This window comes from Montipora capricornis, chromosome 5, assembly GCF_036669925.1.
Source record: "Montipora capricornis isolate CH-2021 chromosome 5, ASM3666992v2, whole genome shotgun sequence".
Taxonomy (NCBI): Eukaryota; Metazoa; Cnidaria; class Anthozoa; order Scleractinia; family Acroporidae; genus Montipora; species Montipora capricornis.
In genome coordinates, this window is record NC_090887.1 from 830,878 (window position 1) to 855,000 (window position 24,123).

The following is a 24,123-nucleotide window of genomic DNA, read 5'->3' on the forward strand; positions in this document are numbered from 1 at the left end:
CGTGCATATTTATAGATTGCATTCATTAATTGGTTGCAAATTATTTCAATGCATGCGCCTATTCATTAATCATTGTTATCAATTTGATGCATTTAATTAATTTACATGCATATTTATCAATTCCTGGCCATTTTACACATATATTTATCAATTTGATGCATATTCATTAATCGTTTGCAAATTATTTCAATTCATGCATATTCATTTCTCGTAAGCATATTTATTGAAATAATGCATATTCATAAATTCCTGACCATTTCATGCATATTTACCTTATTCTTGAAATTCAAAGATTCCAGTCACGTTCATGAATATTCAGTGATTTCATAGATATCTACTGATTTCTGTCCAGTTCATACATATTTATCGATTTGATGCCAGTCAATTTCATGTATATTTATAAATTTTAATTTATCTCATTTCAGAAATAACTGATCACTCAACCAGAAAAATACAAGTCAGGTAAGACATATTTTGAGCAATAAATCAAATTCATCCTTGGAACAAAAAAAACAGTTAAAAAATACAAGCTATTCTTCTTTATTTAGGAAGGCCTTCTACAAAAAACAAAATCAACTTAGGTACTTTAAGCCTCAATATAAAAACAAACAAGTCTGTCTCACTTCTAAATGTTTCAGCACTTTATTCACAAAAACATCAAACGTTAAATGTACAGGACCCTAAATAACGTCAAGACAAACAAATTTCATAGTATTTACAGTGTTGTTTCGGTAAAAGTGCTTCATCTTCAGACACACACAGGCCGTAAACATTAACAACTAGAGAAGAAAATGACTTACTTTGGAACCATGATTAAAACTAAACCTAGAGAAATACATTTACAATAATCTTTCCTCCAACTAACAATGATGAGAAGAAATCATCTTATAGCATTTGAGTTGATTTACAGAAACGCAGTCTGTATGATATTTCTTCTTTACAGGCTTTTAATTCCTTCAGCTGACATAACAGAGCTGTTCCCTTTTCAAACCAGAAGTTGGACCGTAGATCTGTTGGCAGTTAAACAGCAACAACGCAGTTCATGGAATGACCTAAAAACACAAAGGCACACTTTTAGATTAACCCAACTAAATCACTTTAAGTAAACTCTAAATCTAACCTAAAATTTTCTGGAGAGAACTGCTGAATAACAGACAACTCAACCTATGACATCACATTTGTAAAAGCACCATAATATTGCCGTCACGTGAAACAGTTGTGTAGAATCAATCAATTTAAATAGTACAGTTTCTTGAAAGTGCTGAAACTGGTTTTGAGCCTCCTTAAAGCTGCGTTGCCATAGTGCCAAAACGGGACAAAAAAACTCCAATAATTTATGAAACCAAAAAGTTACTTTTCAGGCGTTCCATGAAGGTATCACAGTTGCGTTACCGCGCAGATAGAAACTCGCCGTTTCTTAGCCAAAAAAACTTTTGGAATCCGTTCCGTTTTTGCTCTGTGGCTTTAACGCACCTTTACAGCCTCCTCAAGAATAGTTGTAACTTTCACTTCATAGAAAACCTTTTTACCTGGCCAGTGACAAAGGTGAGAGCATCCCAAGATATGTCCTTTTGCCGACTCGTTGAACTCATACTGTTTAATAATGAACATCAAAAGAACAACATATGAGCACCAGCAGCATGATGATTGTCCTGGGGCTAAAAGTTGTAATTAATTGATTAACAAATTAATTATAATTAACGGTAATAATAATAATAATAATAATAGTTAGTATAAATACACAGGTGATTATACAAAATCGCACGCTCTCATTGGCTCGCTATCTTGGATTATCAGTCGCAGATTTCGCGTTGAAATGTTTTTTTTTCTCTTAAATAGTGATTAGTGATATTCGGTGAATATTCACCGATAATCACTTCGCCTTCAGAGAATAATTATTAATTAGGGTTAGTAATAACAAGAATAGTAGTAGTAACAACAACAACAACGATAACTTTTTCGAGATTACCTGGCCAAGCAAAACTGGGGCACGTTCTTAAAAACCTCGCTACTTTTCAAGTGTAAAAAGGGAGAGATTTAAAGTCATCAATTTTCCCAGGTGCTGCCATTTGTACAACCGTAACATGTTATGGTCGCCCAATTGTTCTGACATGAGGAGTTTTTGTATAATTACAATAGGGCAACCATAACATGTCACCAAAAAGCGATTCATTTGTTTCCCAGACAAGCACTTTCTTATCTGTTGGAGTGGAGGCTCACTAGGAATTGTTGAGATTGGTGACAACCAAATTATCTAAAAAGAAGCAGCTCCCCGAGTACAGTGTGCCAATGCACTGACCACGACACCAACCTGCACAACATCTTTATTGTCTCAAAATTCTTTCCTTTTTTGCATCAACTGATGTACTATACCAGAAAAAGTATACTTGAGTGTATTTACCATAACAGAATTCTATGGCTTTGAATTAAACGCAAAACGCCTTGCTGCGAAGTTGTTCATTATACGCTTAACTCTTACCTTTATGTTCCAACCCAGTGGACCAAACTTCTTTCTTTCCTGAATTATTGAACGACAACGCCACGTCACAACAAGACTATGAACTACACAAACAGAAGAAAAGATAAGCACATCCATTTATGAGTAAATGAATGAAGCACTATTATTCCTTAACTGAATGAAACCCAGGTCAATTAAACATAATGTGCATAGTTGGGGCAGGGGAGGATGTCGAATGTGTTTTATGGGAATCAATAAACCTAATCGGCAAACTCAATATTGTACCCAGTTCAAACCCTTGGGAATAAAACGTTTTCTTCCAGGTATTTCCAGGTGATTTAAATGTGAATGCTCCATTCTAACGCAAATACAATACACAAAGAATCTAAACCCCAGGAGATTTAAATTGGGTACAACACTGAGTTAGCAGATTAGGTCTATGAAGAATTTCCTTCCTAGTCTTCAAGCTTGAAAAAAGCTGTTTCCCTAGGATTTGCAAAAACTGGTTGCCTCTTTAAGGCATTCGAATTTAAAAAATTTCAGAGGTTGAATTGGGAGCCAGCATTGACGCAAAGAAGGGCTGGTGAGAAGGGGTCTCATTTTCTTGCTCCTTCCCGAAGATTAGGCCATGTAACAAATCACTGGTGTAGAGAGTACAAGGGACTGGGCACGTAGCATGAGAAAAACCAAAACGGAAAGAACTTACTATGATTTGTGTCAGCACTGAGTTCACCAAAAGCTCTTTCGGCATTTGCTTCGAGTCCCTTGGGTGACTCGTTTGTCATTTTAACACTGTCCCGCAAAACCATCATGGGAAAAGACTCAGTTTGCATGGAGCTCATAAACAGCTGGAATTCTTCTTGCACTTCTGCTTCAGGGCTGGAAAGGTGTTTGATGAGCGTTTCCATGGCTAACATCCAGGAAGTGGCAAGATAAGATATCAATTCCAGAAAATGAAATAAAAGAAAATGAAAACCAAGAAACCCCTGTTACTAAACAACACAAGATGACAAACTAAACTTTATGTGTGCATGATGCGTAAAATTATTAATAACTTGTGCTAAAGGCAGTAATGAGGAGACGAGAAAAAAACAACTTCGATCATGGAGCCTCTAAAACACAATAAAAAGTAAAATGTTGCAATAGGCCTTTTGAAACAAACAATCACATGGTACAAATGAGCTTACCCTCCAGCATGGCAGATTTTGTACCATGTGATCGTTTGTTGCAAAAGGCCTATTCCTTTGAGAGCTGTCTGACATGGGGGGTTTTCAAACAGCAAGGAAAGGTTGGATAAAAGCCAAACTCGCCCACTAATTTTATTCACTACCTCTTACCTAGAGGAAGACCCAGTCTCCTGCTTTAGTTGCATTGGCGATCATTTTCTCAGCCACAGGCCCCTGACCTTGACCCAACGAGGCGTGAATCCTATGAACAGAAAGCAAAACCGTTGCTTAGAAAGAACTGTAATTTGTGCAAAATAAAACACAACAAAACAAAATAAAAATGATTGTTTGACTTGCATGTATTTTGTAATTGTCGTGACATTTGGAGGTAGTTGCCACTGCTGTTTGCAGCAGCACCTTTCGGGGCCTGAATTCTAGACAACACCTCTCTTTAATAGACGAATTCGGCTAACTCGATGTTGTACCCAATTCAAACCCTTTGGGAATAAAATGTTTTGTTTAAGGTATTACCATATCATTTAAATGTGAATGCTACATTATCATGCAAATACAATACGCAAAGAATCTTAACCTTGAGAGATTTGAATTGGGTACAACATTGAGTTAGCCGAATCCGTCTATCATATTGCAGTTTTAAGGGTCGTCACGCAAGAATTTTCCCTGCAATGCCACTTCTGTTACAGCCAAACTTCTGCTGCGTAGCAAATTAGAGGGTGAAAAAATGCAAATTTATCGGTGCCTACTAATTCAAAGGTCTTTTTGTGCGCTTTACTGAATATGTGGGAAAAGCACATCTTAACAAGTGATTTTGGTATCCAAAAAGAAAATTGGGGGTAACCACGTATTTTTCGATGATAATAGCCCTTTTCATGGTAAGTTTTTCTCATTTGCATTACAATGTAATCTAGCATGTATGTGAGTCAATTTCAGGCTATTTTGTAGTTTTAACCCGAAATTGCCTCGCACCCACGTTAGACTAAACCGTAATGAAAATGAGAAAAACTAACTATGAAAAGGGCTATTAATCAACAATATTTGTAAAAAGCTTAAAAATACAAAGTAATGTATGGCGTTTTATTCCAAATTGAAGCTTAATCATCTCTGAAAAATGCATGGTTACCAAGAGCACTTGCTAAGTTCTGCTTTCTCCGCATAGTTTTTTAAGCACCAGTATCTCGAGATGCGCAGAACGTATGCGCAATAACAATAGTAGGCACCATCCTTAAGAGATCAGGAAGATAGTTGCGTAACAACCTAAGACCGGTTAAAGAAACATCCCTAATCCTTGAGGCTCACCTTTCACTGTGGCTCATTTCTGAGCCGAATCTCAGGAAGGCGTTCATGGCACCCGACACAGTCGATAACATGAATATAAGAGGCATGGTGGGTCCCACATCAACATACTGTGCGTGGAGGTTTACTCTCCACAAACGTCTTGCCAAGAATTTCCCACACTAAATCCACAGAGGTGAAGACGACCTGTGTAAACATAATTTGAATTTTAGTCATTTCTTTAATACGAGCCTATAGCAACAAATGTAGACAATTGATAAGCCAATCAAAGGCAAGCACATCCATTTGGCTCTGAGCGTGGAAATATATACAGTTGTAGTGATTGGTCAAAGCAGCATACGGTTTGTTCAACATCCAACCATTCATTTTTCAATAAACCACTTTCAACTTTTCAACCAGCCACTGAGCGTTGAAAGGCAAAAATCAAAACAATCGAAGCCAACGCCTACAGGACAAGACTGCAGTTACTGTAAGGCTCTGGATTAAAACAAAAAAACTGAAGATTAGGGGAGGGGAGAGCAAAATAAACTGCGTTCCTTCTTCTCCAGACCCCCAATATATTGCTATCTGGTGTTAATTTAAGATTGGCGCAAGAAAATGTTGTGCACACATAGCCCTAGCTTCTTTAGACAGCAGCAGGATCGAATAACCAGGAGGGTGCAGCTTCTAATGTTTAGAATCCCAGCATTACACAGATTGAGCAATTTTAGATCATCATTTACACCAAAAATTCATCGCCTGGCATGATTTTTTATTCCTGATAAATAACCTGGCATAATTAATTACATACAATAAATAGCCTGCCATAAATAGTAATGCCAAGCTTCTTACTAGAATGGCCGGAAGCCTCTTACATGAGTCTGACTTCACGGGGGAACCAATGTAAAATAATTGTTTGGTCTCTTAATTAGCTTGGTAAAAAAAACACAGAAAATGTCGGTTTGAGGCGTAAGCCACAATAACATTACCTTCTCCCCCAAAAAGTTGCAGACCTTCACCTTCTGTACTCAGCCACTTCTGTACTTTTGCTTGTTGCTGTTGTACGGGCATCATCTGAGCTTTCAAAGAGCAATGAAGGGTTTGGGCAAACCTCAGAGATCAAAAACAGAGAATCGGTCATTTATATACGTCTCTCATCGCCTGCCTCAAGTGGTACGGTACTTTAATGCCTTTCCCATATCACGAAAAAAAACTGCTCATCTTAGTGATCTGTTTGATTTTCAAGATATCAAAGCTATATTGTCTCTTGTCATCTCTCCTTTTATTACTCCCATTTTTGTCAGTTTTTTGCAGCCACTTTGCAATAGTGCCAGAATTGTCTTATAAGCTGCTGAACTGAAAGAGGGCCAGCAATACCCCCTTCCCTTGCCCCATCTAACACAATTTTATTCAGAATCAAGAAAAAATAACCCAGCCGTGTCTCATCATTGATTGGGGGAGAGGAAATCGTGATAATACTTAATTCACAGAAAAAAAAGTTCTTTTTTTCTCAAATAACAACGAGTACAACATTAGCTTAACAATTTTGTCTGGGATTGAAAGTTACTTTTCCAGGCCATTTTAAAGATCAGGCAAAGTAAAGGAGAATTTCAGGTTACTTTGCTGGAGACTATGAGGGTGGGATCCCTCCCCTTTTTTGTAACAATATCCTCCAAAATGGCATGACTATTCTGGGGGTGGGGGTGAGGGGTGAGGGCAGTGGTGAGGGGTAGGGGGTAAAGGGCACAATAGGTGAAACAACCCAAACCTTTACAAAAATGCTAACCTTAGGCGTAAATTAACTAAAGCATAGTGTTTAAGCCTAAGGTTAGCATTTTTGTAAAGGTTTTGGGTTGTTTTGGCTATTGTACCCTTCATCCCCTACCCCCCACCCCCAACTCGAACGTAAAAATGAATGCATTGCTATTTGGAACCAACACAAAACCAATGTTGTTCCCTGTAACGCTATAACCACCACACTATCATTGGGCAGATGTTGCAGGGGTAGTCCTGAGAAGGATGATGACAATGATGATGATACTGACCAGTAATAATAATTGTTAAAGTGAAAATGTTGATGATGATGATGATGACGATGATGATGATGGCGACAACAAGCATCACGACCACGACGAAGACAATGATGAAGATGATGATAGAGCAGTTTTCAATTGAGTTTCGTAAAACCAAAACCAAAGTAATTACTTTGTCCCATCAAAAATGTCGGAGACAATACAGTAAAACAATCAAAACTCGAAGTAATTGCACGTAGCCGACACAAAGCACGGGGAAATGTGCACGCGCAAGAAACGATTGGCCAGGTTTTTGTTTCACTTCTGATTGGTTGAGAAAGTGGCGCGAGAACTTTGAACCAATCACCGAGTGAAGTAATCATAAACCAAAGTAATTCACTAATTACTTTCGACACTCAATTGAAAACCACTCTACGATGATGATTTTTTCTTGTTATTGAAATGCAGGGAAAATGAATGGCATATTATGATTGTTTTCAAAAACTGTCCTAGCTACATACATTGCAAAATTTGAATGCGATTCATTACATGTATGTCTTCATTTATGAACTTGCTCACAGAACAAAACTAAAAAGGTAAAAGTGAGTTGTCCTAGCAATGTTATTTGATTTTTGCCCCTCTTTTGTTTGCAAACCTAATTGCATCTTCACACCATGTGATTTCTCAGAGTGTAATCTGGCCCTTGCACATGTACATCCCTTAAAATCCTTTAACCTCTCACCTTAGATATCTAAGCTCCCACTTCCTCAGAGGAAGAAATTCCATTCCCCGCCACAGATATCTCCTCTCTGTCACCTTATCTTGTTTTTCTCAAACAAGCCCCTGAAATGAGGAACAGAAATATCAATTTAAGGACACTTCTAACTATTGATAATAGTGCTGTTTTCCTAGAAATATTTAGGTGAGAAATAAAAGTAATCAGTCATGCAAAAACTATTCACAAAAATTATTTATAAAATCACAGGCTCCAAAACAAAAGAGGCTTTTTTAGCATGATCAATCCAGCCTATTAAAAGACAAACCAAGTACAAAATATTTGAGAATTAGTTTCATTTCCAAGAAGCTGAAGTAAATAGCCTTCTTGATGAAGCTAAATTTAAATTCAGAAATGAAAATATACTTTAAAAGTGAAAACAAAATAATATCAAGAATGTTTCAAGAATTTTTACACCCTTGAAAATAGTTACCAGGGTTATGGAAGTGACTAATTAAACAACTCAAACTGCTTGAAAGAAAAGCAAAAACATCACAGGGATGGGAGGTAGAGAGACAAGCCAAGATCCTAAATACATGTATACCCCCTCCTCCCATTTAGACCTAAACTCACCGGGCATGTTGGTGTACACCGAGTTGGTGCAATTCGCGAGAGGGATCTCAAGCCTCTTGTCTGGGTCATCTGTCTTTTCGCTGTTTTCAATGCATGTATTGAACAACTGCCAAAAACAATGAACAAAAAACATGTTTAAGTAAAAAAAAATTACATTGAATTGCACTGTATTGTTGTTTTGAATAAATAAACCCACCGATCAAAACTACGTAAAGTTCTGCAATTATGTACCATCTTTACTGCTGTTGAAATTCCTACCACAAGCCATATGTTCCAAGTGAAGTTAAACGAGAGAACTTTGCTTTGTGTTACATATCTCCTGGTTCAGATAATATGGCAAAATCTCCTCAAAAATCAACATTAGATTTGATTTCAATTTACAGTGTCCTAATAACAGACAGGTGCCCCATAGATAGAAGACCAGACACAACAATACAAGTTTGCAGTAGCATGATAAAAATATCATATTTTATGGTGATGATTTTAATTCAGTTGATTTACAACAGTTCTGCAAGTTCATGGTTAAAAAAAGTAAGTGTTGTATTTACAGACTTTCTTGGCAGGCTGTCCACATTCCACTGCCTGATCTCAAAACGATATGCTAACACATTAATAAAGCTTAAGTCATCAAACACAAGTATCACCAATTCCTTACAGCACTGAATCCAGGACAAGACCAGCTCAAGACAGTGCAGGTTCATGAAAGACCCAAAATAGGCCACGTAAGCTGCAGCCATGAACAGATCCCTAATTTCCAACTCGAAAGCCTGTTGGTTTAAAATAGAAGTGTAGAAGATAACAATTCAATGCAAGAAAGCTAAAAAAGCTTAAACTCTACTTGCAAAGCATGGCAGAGACAACGCACATGGTGTTCAGGGTATACCATGGGGGCACACCGCTTTATTTTTCACAAAAACATATTAACCTAAAAATTCCAGCATTCCTGACAAAGAATGGTATGGCCAACCAAGATGTAGGAAAGAAAACATTAAACCAGTCCATGTTGTATCAGTTCATTATTCTTTGTTCAAACAGCACGTTGTGTTTTCTTTCTTATTCCCTTACCGTTACATTCTTTTGTCCAGCATTCTTGTTCATCTCCCAACGCAATGGTTAATTTGGATGTGCTCTGAAGCTGTGCTATGGTGTGAGACACTCTTTTGGCCAGTGTCTCCTTTTCCACAGTTCTATGGTTGTAAGCTGCTTGGAGCTCAACAATCTAATTGAAGAACCAAAACACAAAGCAATCAAATGTAAGAAACACCAGAAGGAGAGAAACAAGTTTGACCAATAAGAGCATGGGATATTGATTAAAATATGAACCAATGACACCTCAACCCAAATAAGACTACCAGGCTGGCTTGCCTTAAGCCTGGTTAGCGCTAACCAGCGTTAAATACCAGTACATGTACGGTTTGGGGAGCAGAGGCCTGAATGTATTACTTACTTTGATTAAGGGAGAGTACAGATAGATTCAATCACGGTCGCCACCAGTTCAGGTCACTGACTCATGCACACACAACGTTCAGAGATGTCACATTCTTCAAGTGAATCAAGGGCCCAAGAACAAGAGGAAGAGAAAAGCACTGAGTTTTAAAATTACTTTAAAATTATTTTACACATTTTCCCTTGCCAAAGATATAAAGCACTATTTCAGATTGTTAGAAAAATTCATTTTGAAGTCAGTCAAACCTTAGAGATTCAGCATAGCTGTTACAGTACTGTAAAAGGTTAACGTCATGCTGATCTGGTTTATACTGTTTTCCTAGATGCTATCTTTTTTCATTTAAGTTCAACTTTACGTAAAGACTAAGGGCTCATTTGAAAACCTTAGAGCTTCCTCAGCCTCTCAGCCCCCCCAAAATAACCTGCAATCAGGCCCATTTTTAGCTTCGCCCGTATGTTCTCTTATGTCGGCACTCGCTAAGGTTAGGCCAAATTTTGGCCGACCAAACTCGTGATCTGATTGCCTATTGAAACGCCAGAAGTGAAAATGCCATCGTGATTGCGCGGAGATCTCGCGAAGTCCTTGAGACTAATCCGCCATAAGTGTAGGAAAAAATTTGCTGCCTTTTGTTCTTACAATGACGTGGACGGTGCCAACTTGATTTTATTTGTATAAATGGAGATATACCATCTGAAACATCTCATTACTTGTCCAGAATCGGATTTGAATCTCTGGAAAGAGTGAAATTAGGGATTCCGTAGTCAAGCTCTGTGGCCATGTGGTTGAAAATACTTTGGCACAAACTTCCCTGATGTTTTGAAAGCTAAATAGCTGGTTCTTTCAAATGGCAATGAAAGCCGATGCATATTGGTTTCCTGGATGAGACAAAGGACATATATATCAACACGTGGAGATGCTGATAAAATCGTAAGTTACACGAATGCATGTTTTAAATATCTGTGTATCACTTACTGTACATGACACGGTTTGTTTGCACAATTTGGAGTCAAGATTGCTTCATAAAACTTCCAGTTGATTTAACTTAAAACTTGCACTCCAGAAACTAAAATGACATGTTTCCAGAGAGACCAATATTATTGTACAAAAATAAAAGAAACTTTGCGAGTCCATCTTACAGTTCGTACTCCATCAAAGAATTAACTGCCAAATTTATCATGATTTTACTGCGTGCAACTTCTAGAAATACACTGCAACTGAAGATATTACCTGAAAAAATCACCAAAGAAACCTTCATGGGCAAACACGTTAAAGGAATAATGTATTTCTCCTTTTTTTCTTTAAAAATCTATTGCCAAACCGTCCAATGACAAAATGCTAGGTTATCTCAATTACAAATTAAGATGTCAAGCTTATAAGATTGCATATTCAGTGAAGTTCGGAGGAAGAATTACGCCGGCCTTTGCTGCAATATAGTCGTCGAAAAGGTACAGAAAGTAACATTCCCCATGCTTTAAATGTGTTTCTCTCAAAATTAATTAAAGCCAACGTAACTTTCGAATTTGTTTATAATATTCCTCCCACGGTAATTAACTCTGGTCAAAGCAAAATAGCGTTAATCTGCGGTCCACGCGTGTATTGGTGTTATGGAAGTAAGTTTGATTGGCCGATGAAGGACATGTCAATCAATCAAAAAAAGTGGGTGGAAGGAATATCGAAGAGGAATTTGGTCAGGCTCTATTTTTCATTTCGTCAACTCCACATTACGTACCACGCGAAACTAAAATAGAGCCTGATCGCAGATTACCCAAAAAAAATTATCATATTCATAATGAATTTCAACCACAGGCCCACGTTGTTCAAATGATGGATAGAATCTTGGCATAAAGAGGGTATGATGATGATTCCTCCCATAGAACATCATCATTAATGATTAGTGGGTGCAAAGACAGATTAAGGAGAAAGACAATATTGAGAAGATGAAAGAAAGATTCATTGCTTGAAGCGTGTTATTGAATGGTTTCATTCAACCAATCAAATGTCCAGATCCGATGTCTAAAAAGATCTTACCATTTCACCAAAAAGACAGCTGAAAGAAGCAGGCAAAAAAGCAGACCATGCATGAATGAGACACATTGAGTTTAGAGCAGGTCTGTAGGAGAAGGCAAATAGGGCATCATAAAGCCTTTGACGTTGAAAAGGCATTGAAAGAAATAAGTCCTGGAATTGAAATCAGTAGATGATTGCATGAAATAGAATGATATGCAAGGTCAACACCAACCAGTGCAGAACCTCGATAAGGGTCACCTCCATCTCGAAAGGTCCATCATGAAACATACCACACGATGGGAAACCACTAAAGTAGAGGAAGAATTGGCACAAAGACACATAGAAGAAGAAGAAGAAGAAGAAGAAGAAGAAGAAGAAGAAGACCAATAACAACGACAACAAGAACAAGAACAAAAAGAACCAAATTTTAGAAATGAGACGAGAACTGAACGATGTGAAATGTTTAAATCAAAGTTACCAAGCGTTGTATGAAGCCAAATGTCTTGAAGTGATCCTGTGGCACTTTCAGTTCAGCCATGTGTTAGACTTGGTATTGTGTGACCTGTGTATGGAAGAGAAGGCATGCGCGAAGAAATTCTTTGTCGCAAACCATGTCATTGAAATGGATTGTGTCATCTTGTCAGAGTCATTGTAGAGGATAAATAAAAGAGGATTGAAACTGAAATGATTAGTGTCATGAAACCTTCACCAACATATGAGTTCCCTGAGGAGCCGGGTAGTTTGGGTGGGGTCCAAGCTTTTGCCAAAGCACATGGGAGAAAGAGGCGAGAGCCCCAAAACCTACTGCAAGGGGTCTTGAGCTACACGTCACACCATCACCGCCAAAAACATTTCCCTACATTACCCACTCTAGTGTTTAACATCAATAAACAGAGGGTGGCCGATTTGATTGAATTGCAAGGGTTGGCACCTTGGAACAAAGGGATACAGTACACCTTAGTGGTGGTGGATGTGTTGTCCAAATATGATTGGGTGAAGCCCTTGAAGCACAAGATGGGGGTGGAGGTCACCCAGGCCATGGGAACCATCTTGAAACGGCCCAGGCCCACAATGCAAAAATTGCAGACTTTCTTCTTTTTAGCATGCATTCGGACGCCAAAGCAGCCATGGCAGAATGGTTCAATCTCACCTTGAAAGAGGAACTGTATCAGTACTTGACAGCCAAGAACATATGGGCATGCTTACAGGTCTTGCAGAGTATCATGCAGGAATACAGTACCACAGAGCATCGCAGCATTCACATAGCTCCAAAAGATGTGACGGAAGCCAATGACACCATCTGTACAACAAATGATTCATAGCCAAGAAAAAGAACAAACAGACGCTTTTGGTAAAAGGGACACACGTGCGTGTGAACAAGATAATCAGTTGCATAGTGCAAGGGGTTGTACCCACCTGCAAAGTACAAGAATGGGATGGGACACTGGAAGGTATATTTTACAGTCAAGATTTGCAGTCGGTGACTGCACCAGATGACGGGCTCTTTCACATAGAGAAGGCTTTACAATGCAAAGGAAAGTAGGTCAAAGTGCGTTGACAAGGATGGTCTGATAAATACGACAGTTGGATCAAGGCGAAGGCCATTTGCAAGTGGTAAGGGAGAGAGAACCGTGAGTGAATTTCTATGTGACCTTACGGAGTGATATCTCACTTGAATTTTCAAACAACTCACCATGAAGTTTTAGGGTCCGGCTGCCCCAATGACTGAAGTTGCCAGGGTGTTGTTGGCGAGTTGCCCTGAGCAGTATGTCCGTACCCAACACTCTAATCAACCTGTACCCTCTGGTTCCAGAACAAGCTTTTCTCTTTTACATGATGCTAGAGAGCCCTAGGGCTAGATCGGAGGTGGAAATCAACATCTGGTTCCAAAAAAAGCTTTTCTCTTTTACACAATGCTAGTGAGGCCTGGGGAGAGATCAGAGGTGGAAATCAACATGATGGATATTAATCATCTCCAGTGGGTGGTGGACTGAGAACATTTCATGAAATGTTGCTGCGGAAAATATCGACCAGGTTGAATGTGCCTGACACTCTAATCAACCTGTACTATCTGGTTCCAAAACACCCTTTTCTCTTTTACACGGCGCTAATGAGGCCTGGGGAGAGATCAGAGGTGGAAATCAACATAATGGATATTAATCATCTCAAGTGGGTGGTGGACTGAGAACATTTCATGAAAATGTTGCTGCAGAAAATATTGACCAGGTTGAATGTGCCTGACACTCTAATCAACCTGTACTATCTGGTTCCAAAACACCCTTTTCTCTTTTACACAGCGCTAATGAGGCCTGGGGCTAGATCGGATGTGGAAATCAACATGATGGATATTAATCATCTCAAGTGGGTGGTCGATGGAGAAACTTTCATGAAACGTTTCAGCGGAAAATATCGACCAGGTTGAATATGCCATTAATGCTTATCTGAAAAAGGTATGAATTCAATCAAATGAAAAGAAATCATTCTAAATATCAAGCAATTACTCTTGGAAGGGTCAAAAGAAACCCTGTGTTTACTTTATTATTATTATTTTATTTAAACATATTTTATTGGCGAAGTTTGCCCTAATTTAAAATAAAAAACACTAATTAATAATTAGTCAGAGCGGGCAGCAAAACAGACAAAAAGAACATTTAAGAAAAGCTAACAGGTGGAAAATATACACTTAAATACTTTTATAAAATCTCTTCGAATCAGATATAAAAGACCAGACATGAAAAATTAAATCACTGCTTTGCTTTGGAGAAAGTAACCGTGATCCAAACAGAAAAGATGATACAATTTCTGCTTTGGACATAGAAGACCACCTGTTAGCCAATATGTGAGCAGCAGATAGAGCAAATTAGTTCTAAGGGTAGAATGAAGTGGACATTCAAGAAGAAAATGCTTAACTGACTCGTTGTAAAAACCACAAAAACATGCAGGGCATTCTTTGCAACCTATTTTAAAAATAAAATAGTCAAGCATGCAGGTGTCTAAGCATAAACGAGTATGGAAAATTGCATTGTATCTATCAATAGCAAAATCAAAAGTAGCATTATGACTAGGTACATCAAAACAGGAGAGTAAAGCTTTCTTAAAAGAACCATAGGATTCGAGGCAGCGTATGTCAAAACTGATGTCATTCCACAAGGTTGTAGTTGAAAGAAAAAAGGATGTATTAAAACGCTCAGTTCGGCTTGCAAAAACAGAGTAATTTGTTCAGATTTCACTAACTAGTAAAGGTAATAAATCAAGTAATTAACTAGGGCAAAGATTATTAACGACTGTAGAATTTTTAATATAACCATCCATTTGCTTAGCAAAGGAGAGGGCTGTATCTTCCGCCAAATTGCTGGAACGAGTCTTTACTTTGGAAGCCGCCATTGTGACACAGGTGACACTTCGTGTGTGATGGTTATTGAAATTTGTGCGCATCCACTCACAGCTGTTAAGGTTGATCAGTTTGCTTAGGAGCTACATGTAAGGCATCGTCCATATACAGAGGAGGTTGCAGCCATGTTCCAGGGGATGCACCATGGATTCAAACTGGGCTTTTCCTGTCAGCAGACCCTTCAACCTGCCAAATGCCATAAACTTCAAGTATAAAAACACCCTGCTGTTCTTGGTGAATATTTAGCTAACAAGGTCTTCTTGGGTGGGGTGGCTGGCCCTCTTCGACACCCCACCCCTGCTGTTCTTGCATGTGAGCAGTTTTGGGATTATTCCCAAAAAAATCCATGTCCTATCGTGGCCTTATCATCACCAAGTTGGGCCACTGTGAACAATGGAATCAATCCTGACGATTTCACTCTGCATTATGTTACCATGGACCAAATCATTGGCATGGTCTATCGCTTTGGTAAGGGGGCACTAACTCGATATGGAAGCTGGCTATCAAAATTTTGCAGTACACCCTTCCGACCACTTCCTTCTGGGCATGGAATGGCACAGCAAACTTAATGTTGACTTTTGGCTCGTGCCTTTGGCCTTAGCTCACCTCCCTTTATTTCCAATTCAGTTGCTGACCTTGTGGAAGGAATACTGGTGAACAACTACAAGATCTGTGATTTGCTGCATTACTTGGATGCTTTCATCACTGTTGGCCCCCAGAGTCCCTTCTGTGCAATCAGTACTTGCCTCAGTAGTGTGCTGGACATTCCCCTGTGCTTCCCACATTGGGGATTGAATTAGGTTCTCTTGTGCAAGTGGCTTGACATCCTGTTGATAAGTTTCTCGCATTGAAAGAACTTGTGCATTCCTGGTTGTCCAGGATATGTTGCACAAGATGGGAGCTCAAATCCCTTATTGACTGCCTGCATCATGTTGCCAAAGTAGTCTGGCCAGGGCAAACTTTCTTGCGCTGCATGCATGACCTCCTGTGCTGTTTCTGCGAGAAGGACCATCCCATTTGGTTGAACAAGGAATTTCTATTTGACCTCATATGATGGGATCTCTCTTGCTCAGTGGCAAGGTGTCAGCTTTTGGTTGTACATTGTACCCAGGGTTATTTCCCACTGTGGACTTAAAGGGTCTTCAGATGCCGCTGGTTCACTGGCCTTTGGGGCTTACTTTCAGGAACGTTGGTTTGTGGGTGCTTTAGTTCAGGTGCCTCAGTCTATTGCGTACGAGGAGTTATTTTTCCCCATTGTTGTTGCAGCGTGCTTGCGGGGGCCTGGGTGGAGTAAGTGGCTGTATTATTTCACTCAGACAATGATTTAGAAGTGCACATTTTCTCAACTCTAGGACCTCCAAGACCCCCTCCCTATACAGCTCCTCTGCCATCTGATGCTATCTGCTGCATGTGATAGCTTCTCTTTTTCACTCCTACACATTCCAGCTGTCACTAATCAAGTTGCTGCTGCTCTTTCCTGTTTCCGTAGGCATGGGTTTCGCCAACTGGCTCGAGCAGCACAGCCCTCCCCTCACCAACACCAATACCTCCACAGAGTTGTTGGAATTGATCACCTCCCTTTAGAGCATTTTTTAACCTTCCTGATTAATAGTCTAGCCCTCTCTACACAAAGAGCATGTGCCACGGCTCAAATCTGGCCAGTTTTGTTGCCAACTGGGCATGCTTCATCCTTCTGGGTCTCCCTACCCTACAGCTGAGTGGACGCTCTGTCTTACTACAATGTTTCTGGCTAGATCCATTCATCAGAATTCCTCTATCAAGGTACACATCGAGCAAAGACTCCATGACCCACCATATAATTGCATGCGTCTTCAATGCGTAATACAGGGGATTAAAAGTTTGCAGGGTTCAGCGGCTTCTTCCTGCTTATCCATCACGGACAACCTCATGTTGGTGATTTGGAAGTCCTTGGACCTTAACAATCCTGATCATTCTATGTTCTGGGCAGCATGTACCTTTGGTTACTTTGGTTTTCTTTGAGCTTCGAAGTTCACAGTTCCCACCTTGAACAGCTGTTCCACAGCACTGAACATAACAGTTCAAGATGTTGCTGTAGACTGCATGTCCCGGGGTCACTCTCTCTTCAAGCACCTTCGAGAAAGTGTGAATTTCTTTGGGTTATTTCCCACTCACAGCATTGCCAAGGAAACCTCCTTGCTATGCTTTGTATTTTCATGGGGCCCCTAACAACCTTTGACATCACCAGATCCCAGGATTATCCATTGGCAATGAGTATAAACGTGACTAAATGCAATTTAGGCTAAGTTAATCTCGAGTCAATGTGCCCAGCGGTCTTCTCATGCAACAAATATTCATGACCTGCAGGGTGGCCGCAGGAGCTTGCCTTGCCATGTGGCTGCATGTGAGCTTTAGTCACCATATTTGCAGTTGCTTGCTCTGCTGATCTTTGTGGATCACTCCTTTGGTCACCTTATTTTGCAAATTTAGTGCCCAGCCCTTCCCACTCTTCATACTATTAGGAGTCAGGCCAAGCTAATTATCATGTAAGGTAAGTATCTCCCCTGAAGTTCCTTTAGTGTTATGGTGCTGGTTGGTGGCTGCTTGAAGAGCTGGTCCCTGCTTACAGGGTTGCCATGGAAACGTCCCTGCTATGTCTTGGATTTTTGCAGGAGCCCCCACCAACCTTTGATGGCACCAGTTCTCAAGTTCATTTATTGACGATTACCGGTAGTTTAAAGAGAAGTTAACCAAACACAAGTTTCAATTACTGTGTTGTAGGTTTCTTCATTTGTTTACTTTTGCTAGCCTCTTCCTTGTACAGTTAAGATGCAATCGCTACAGTGACTTTCAAAACACCAGCATTCCCATAAAATTTCATCTAAGAGTGAGTACTCTTGTTTTTAATATCAATGATTTATTTTGCATTTGCTTAATAAGATTTTGTAAGAACACTTAGAGTAGCAAAACAACTGTAACTTCCTTTTTTGTTTTGACTATGCTGCTGCTGTAATCTTGTCCAAAAGTAATAATTATCATAACATGATTATGTGTGTACAGTTATTTGAAGGGCACTGTTTTTGTATACACACAAAATGCTAAGCTTAGGCTTAAAAATTACTTTTCAGGCCTAACATTAGCATTAGTAAAGGTTTGGGTTGTTTCACCCATGCTGAAACAGTGAACTGCAACACTAACCTGCAGTTTCCACCCTCCATCGAGAATTGGGAGATGTTATAAAAGAAAACAATTAATTATTATGAAATTATAATAACATTCTTGGGGATTTTTTGCAACTTATGTAAATTCTTAATATATGCTAATGATTACTTAAATACTTATGAGTGCTGGTAAGGATTGAAGAAATCGTGGACACAGCTCAAACTTCATTTTCGCCCATACTTTGTATACTGGTGGGCCTTTAGTCCCAGATGTATAACAAGGATGTTCTTTTATTAAAACACTCACTTGTTTTGGAAATCAATCAGTATTTTCTTGAAAAAATCCTTGAAAATTGTAAGTTCTAAATCGCTTTCACACTAATCCTATTTGTTCGATGCTTCTGCATCTAATGGCAGTAAAACCAACTCATCACCTTTCCTTAAAAACAAAATATGGTTCTTTTTTACAACTGTGCCTACATCTGCTCTGAAATTGATTCGTTTGCACCTTTAAAAGGTATCCAAAAATGCCAGTGATACGCAATGAACCTGACCAGAAAATCTCCTGAAACATGTCCAAGGATGACCTTAACTTTCTGTCATATAATTTCCTTGGGAACTTTTGTAGTTGTACAAGTAGACATTCCTGAAATATGCCAATACTGTCATGTAAGTGAACACTTGAGATTGCCGCCCTCGTACACATGTTTGCATTGAACGTTTCAAATGTTAGTCTTCTTTTTATCATACCAAAGTATGATCAATGAAAATATTTTGACTACACATCAGAGGAATATAAAGGATTACAGTACTGACAAACAGAACAGCATTGGATTCAAGTTCCTTTTGTCACGCAAGTGAAAGAACATGCAAAATCAAGCAATTACAAACAACATCAACAACATGACTGCACTCTCAAAATCACTCACTGCACTCTCTGCATTAATTTTTTATGAAAGGCTGTAAAAGGCAGAACATATTTATACAAAGAGTGCACCAAAATTTTAAGTTTTTTTTACAAAATGAGATGCTTCAATGGAAAGATAGTTCTTTTTGAATGACTCACTCAAGTGGGTTGCCTATCACTCGACGAGCAACACGAATATTGCAAATAAAAGAATATCATGATTGCAGAAATAAAATCATTGTCAATTTTTTTTGGCAGTTTGTATATAAAAAATTACTCGTCATAAAACAATGTTTTCTCCATGCAAACACTAATTTTATTATGATTACAGTCTACCATTAGAAGAAACGACATCATTTCCATTTGAGGCATTATTTCAGGTGTGGCTCCTGATCTAATAAGAGTTAGGAACATAATCTGGTGTTGTAAATGATCAGTCTGAAAATAGTTGGTTATAAAGAAAGTGTAGCTCTTGAAAGGGTATAGTTCAATACGTTTTCAGTTGCATGACATGTTAAAACTAAATGACAGTATAGTTGTTCTACTGTCTCAGCTGGTTAACTTTGACAGGGCAGTATCACCAAAAATGAAGTTCACAAGCCGTTGATTTTTAACAGTCACGAGCTATACTTTCTAAGTGGCAAAAAGGAATGAACTAAAGTGGCGTTACAATAGCACAAGCTAACATAAGTTGAACAAAGGTGGTGGTAAATCGTTACAATGGTCCCTACATATAAAATGAAATCCTAAACTAACAGGAGTGACCAATTACAAAATGTCTTCATATTGATATAAAACAAGATTCTAAAGAAATGAAATGTCACACAAAGTCTTTTGAATGTCTATGCGTGTCGGCACACTCGTCGCCTGGTATTTGTAGAATACCACTAGAACTAACTACATGAAGCAATTCTGGAAATTGAAACTACAGTCAACTTTCTCTTAACAGACACCTCTGTGAGAAGGACACCTGGTGCTGGTCCCAGCCGTTTCTTAGTCATTTTACTATAACCAAACTCTCTATAAGACGGACACCTCCATAAGATGGACAATGGACACTTTGAAATCGTCAACGGACACTTATGAGGTGCTGAATGTGGTCGTAAATTACGATTTAGGGAAGAAAAACTCTTGTACATGACTCTTTTTAACACCAGACGTCTAATTGACAGCTCTTATCTTGTTGCCGGAATATATACAGTACAAGTTAAAATTAAATGAGTCATTGTCCCATTCAAAAAGTAACTTGGAGGTGACAACTAAATTGTATTGTAATCTAAAACAGGTAGGTTTCATTCAAGTAAATAATCTTATTAATAAAACAAACTTTAAACAGAAGCGTATTCACTGTGCACAGGTTCAGCATTATTATCTTAAAATTCCTGGGGTCATGTTATGTCGACTCTCTATAAGCTGGACACCTCTCAAAGACGGACAGCTGAGGCCGGTCCCGATGGTGTTCGTCTTAGAGAGAGTTGACTGTACAACTTTTGAATCACTGCTTATCACTCTTGAAGCAGGATGACCTCTGTTACTGGTCTTTGATAGGACTTCCTTGAGCCTCCTTTAGTGGTCACTATATCAAACTTTCGTACTTTGCTGTTGCGGTCTGGTCATGCTTTGGTTACTCTTGCAAGGGGCCAGTCATTCCTGGGGGAGTCCTTGCAGCGAAGGAGAACAAGGTCCCGTTCTTGTAGGTTGCACCATCGGGAACCAGAAAATGTTGGCAAAGGTACTGGATGTTTCTCCACGGCTTAGTGAAGAGTTCTTCAGCTGTTAAGTCTGCTATGGGGGGCCACACCTTTTGTGGTTTCTGAGTAAGCAGGGTGACTGGCGTTAAGATTTCGGGGGCGTCAGGATTGCTGGATACTGGTACGAGAGGTCTGGCATTCATGATCGCTGAGACTTCAGCCATGAAGGTGATCAAGACTTCGTGAGTTACGGTAAGTGCATTGCGGCAATGTTGACCAACATGGCTTCTAATATATGCCTCACTACTCCTATCATTCTCTCCAACACACCACCTGCGTGATATACATGTGGTGGATTGAAGAGCCATTTGCAGCCTTCTTTGAAGAGATAGCTTGTTACAGCACTCACTTTGGGGGGTTTCAATGCAACCTGTAGCTTTTTCCATGCATCCGCAAAGTTGGTGGCATGGTCCGAGCATAACTGGGTGGTGGGTCCCCTTATTGCAAAGAATCTGCGAAGGGCGTTTATAAAACTTGAGGAATCCACGGACTCAACGACCTTGATGAGGATTGCACAGGTTGACATAGATGTGAAAAGGATGGCGTGAGCGAGACCTCTTCTGGTCCACCTTGTGGAGATTTGCCATGGACGAAAAACATCAAGCCCTATGTAGCTGAATGTTGGTGCATCACAGAAGGTGTGAAGTTCAATGCCCCTTTGCTGTAAGAGCATCTGAAACCTTAACATGTTCTAGCAACTTGAGGGAACAGTACCAAACTTCCCACAGTGGCTTGTGTTCGGCGGGAAGCGTCCCTCTGCGGCCTTGAAAGAGTGAAATAACTGCTTGATGTTGGCAACAATCAGGACTGGATTCTGGCGGAAACGAAGCAATACCCTAAGAAAGTTGTTAGTTAGGTCGAAGCTAGGAAGTAGCGACTTGTTAAGTGATATTCCATTGCATTTGGCGCCTGAGTCCAAGACTACCCAGATTTTGTCAGGCTTCTTTGGGTGATAGACGCCGAAGTGCTGTAAGTGCGGTAACAGGGTTTTGAGGACTTCAAATCCTCTGGGGCAATGGGTTCAGCGTGGTCGAGGTCAAAGAATTTCTGCATGAAGGCGAAGTACTGATCCTTCATGGCTGGTTTCTTGTCAAGGGTTTGGTGTGTGGACTTGAGGCGTTTCATAGCATTCTCGCAGCTGCTCAGAAGATCTTGGACCTCTTCGCGGAGCAGTAATGGGCCCTCCCAGTTTCCACTGGTATCTTTCTTAACACTGTCTTCCATAATCTTCAAGAATTTCCTGTCTTCAGTGGAAATTCCTGGCTTGTTGTCATGGTGGGTTTGTGCAAACACGTCGCATGCCAAGCCTCGTCGCAGGAGACACTGATGAGTGTTGCTTTCTTGGTCTGTCCAAGTGGCTGGGGGATATAATGTTTCAGGTAGAAACGATTTGGACGATTATATCTCTGCTGACAAGTAGCAAGATCTCAGTGTCTTCATCTAGTTTTGGGACTTTATCAGAAATCTACCTTAGGTGTGGATGGGCTAGCATGACATCTGGAGTAGGGATTTCTTCCTGGCTGTTTGGAATCTCTTCACACTATGTAAGTGTTTGCAGCCTGTATTTCATGTGTTGATCAAGGGATTCAAGTATCAGCCCTTGTGTGTGTCTTCCCTTTGTCTGCTTAACTTTAGAGCACGTCTTCAGGGTGTATGCGGTGGGCGAACAAGTTCAGCTTTTGCTAGTGAGTAGTTATTTTGGTCGTCTATAATAATGCAGTCTGTGATCTTCATGGCAGGTGCATTTTCGGCATACACATTAGCAAGGCATATCTTCGCACAAGATCCGATTCCACATACTTCAGTGCAACTGTTGGTCACAGTTAGGGGGTTTGTTCCCTGTGGGCTCCTGGTCAGCTCCATGTGGCTGCCTTGACCTATCAGACTGGCTTGTAATTTGCCTTGATCCATCAGGGTGTAGAGCAGTTTCACGTCTGTTGCTGTGGGATATCTGGCACTTAGGGGTGAACGAACATTCTTTTGTGGAGTGGGCGGACAGAGAGAGGCAATAGAAGTAGATGCACTGCTGTGCCAGCAGATCAATGCATTCTCGGTATGGCTTAGCTCTTAGCAGGTGACATACCCTCAGTGGGTGAGGCATTTTGTGAAGAAAACACCATTTGCTCGGGTTGTTTTCGGTGCAGATTTCTTTTTCGGGGTGTTTAGGGGCAGCAATGTCAGTTTTGGCGGATGTTTCTCCTTGTCTCGCACTCCTAGATCTCAAGCGTTTAGAGGGGTAAATTATCTCACAGAAGAAATTTCTATTCATGAAAAGAAATTTCTATTCAGTGATAATAACCCTCACTTTTCATATTAATTAACTTAAATACATACTTTCATCAGTTCACAAAGATTAAAGTTATTATTAATTTCCAAAAACCTTGGGTGTTTTTTTGATTCATCAGTTATCTTCCGAACACTATAGTTTACCAATAATATTCACGTCTTTCGAAAGAAATTCATTAATTTAAAAGGAATTACATCATTCTTGGAATGGTGTAAAACCTGTTCCCAGTTCGGACGACATGATTTTTTCTTGAACATGACTGACATCAACATTACAACAAAGTAGCACAATAAGTCATATAGTTTTCTTTCACAGCACTTCTACAGTCTGTTAATCACAGTTTGTTTTCAACGACTTACTTGAAAAAAACCCGTAAATGAAAAATAATTAATCTACTATAAAGTTTTAAATAAATTTTAGTCATCTTTATCCTCACTGTCAGATCCCTAAAATGAGCACATGTTTACTGTACAAGCAGCTTCTTGAAGACTTAATTTGTTGCTGTGTAAAAACCTTGTCTTTGAGATCTTTAACTTCTTCATTTAGCAAATCCACTTCGTTAGTCATGGTAAGAATTGTCTCTCACAAATGGTAGAATCCTTACACAACCTCGTTGCCAGGGCCATGTCCGCTTTAAAAATGGCAGGCATTTGTAAAGGGCCTCCAATAACTCGGTCGATTCACAGGGATTTAAAGTTTATGAATTATCTTCTGATTTTAACATCTAGATGCAGATACGAAACAAGTACTGTAGGCAAGACACCAATTCAAGAAACAATTATATTTGTTTCAGCAGGTAATTTTTTTGTCTATTTCACTTTGTACCTGCAACAATGAACATCTTCACCCGTAACATCAAGTCAGCTCAGCCATAACAGGTGTTACGGTTTACGCCCCCTATTGAAATCCCTGGTGT

The 24,123-nt window shown here is 39.5% G+C and overlaps 1 protein-coding gene across 4 annotated transcripts in view; it reads right to left on the bottom strand.

The window, feature by feature from the left end:
- Nucleotides 1-621: 621 nt before the first annotated feature.
- Nucleotides 622-24,123, bottom strand: part of LOC138049001 (dynein axonemal heavy chain 6-like) — a 26,665-nt gene continuing 3,163 nt past the window's right edge. For 2 of the 4 annotated variants that reach the window (XM_068895106.1, XM_068895108.1), the window contains 11 exons: nucleotides 9,343-9,496; nucleotides 8,933-9,044; nucleotides 8,278-8,383; nucleotides 7,672-7,772; nucleotides 5,907-6,028; nucleotides 4,942-5,124; nucleotides 3,796-3,886; nucleotides 3,165-3,368; nucleotides 2,480-2,562; nucleotides 1,530-1,593; nucleotides 622-1,052 (listed from right to left, as the gene is read on the bottom strand). In XM_068895106.1, the coding sequence (XP_068751207.1) occupies nucleotides 1,021-1,052; nucleotides 1,530-1,593; nucleotides 2,480-2,562; nucleotides 3,165-3,366 (381 nt within the window). In that variant the 5' untranslated portion in view covers nucleotides 3,367-3,368; nucleotides 3,796-3,886; nucleotides 4,942-5,124; ... (3 more) ...; nucleotides 8,933-9,044; nucleotides 9,343-9,496 and the 3' untranslated portion in view covers nucleotides 622-1,020. Of the gene's footprint in view, nucleotides 1,053-1,529; nucleotides 1,594-2,479; nucleotides 2,563-3,164; nucleotides 3,369-3,795; nucleotides 3,887-4,941; nucleotides 5,125-5,906; nucleotides 6,029-7,671; nucleotides 7,773-8,277; nucleotides 8,384-8,932; nucleotides 9,045-9,342; nucleotides 9,497-9,724; nucleotides 9,843-13,424; nucleotides 13,658-24,123 lie in introns of those variants that run through there. The other 2 variants (XM_068895105.1, XM_068895107.1) reach the window with 2 other exon arrangements.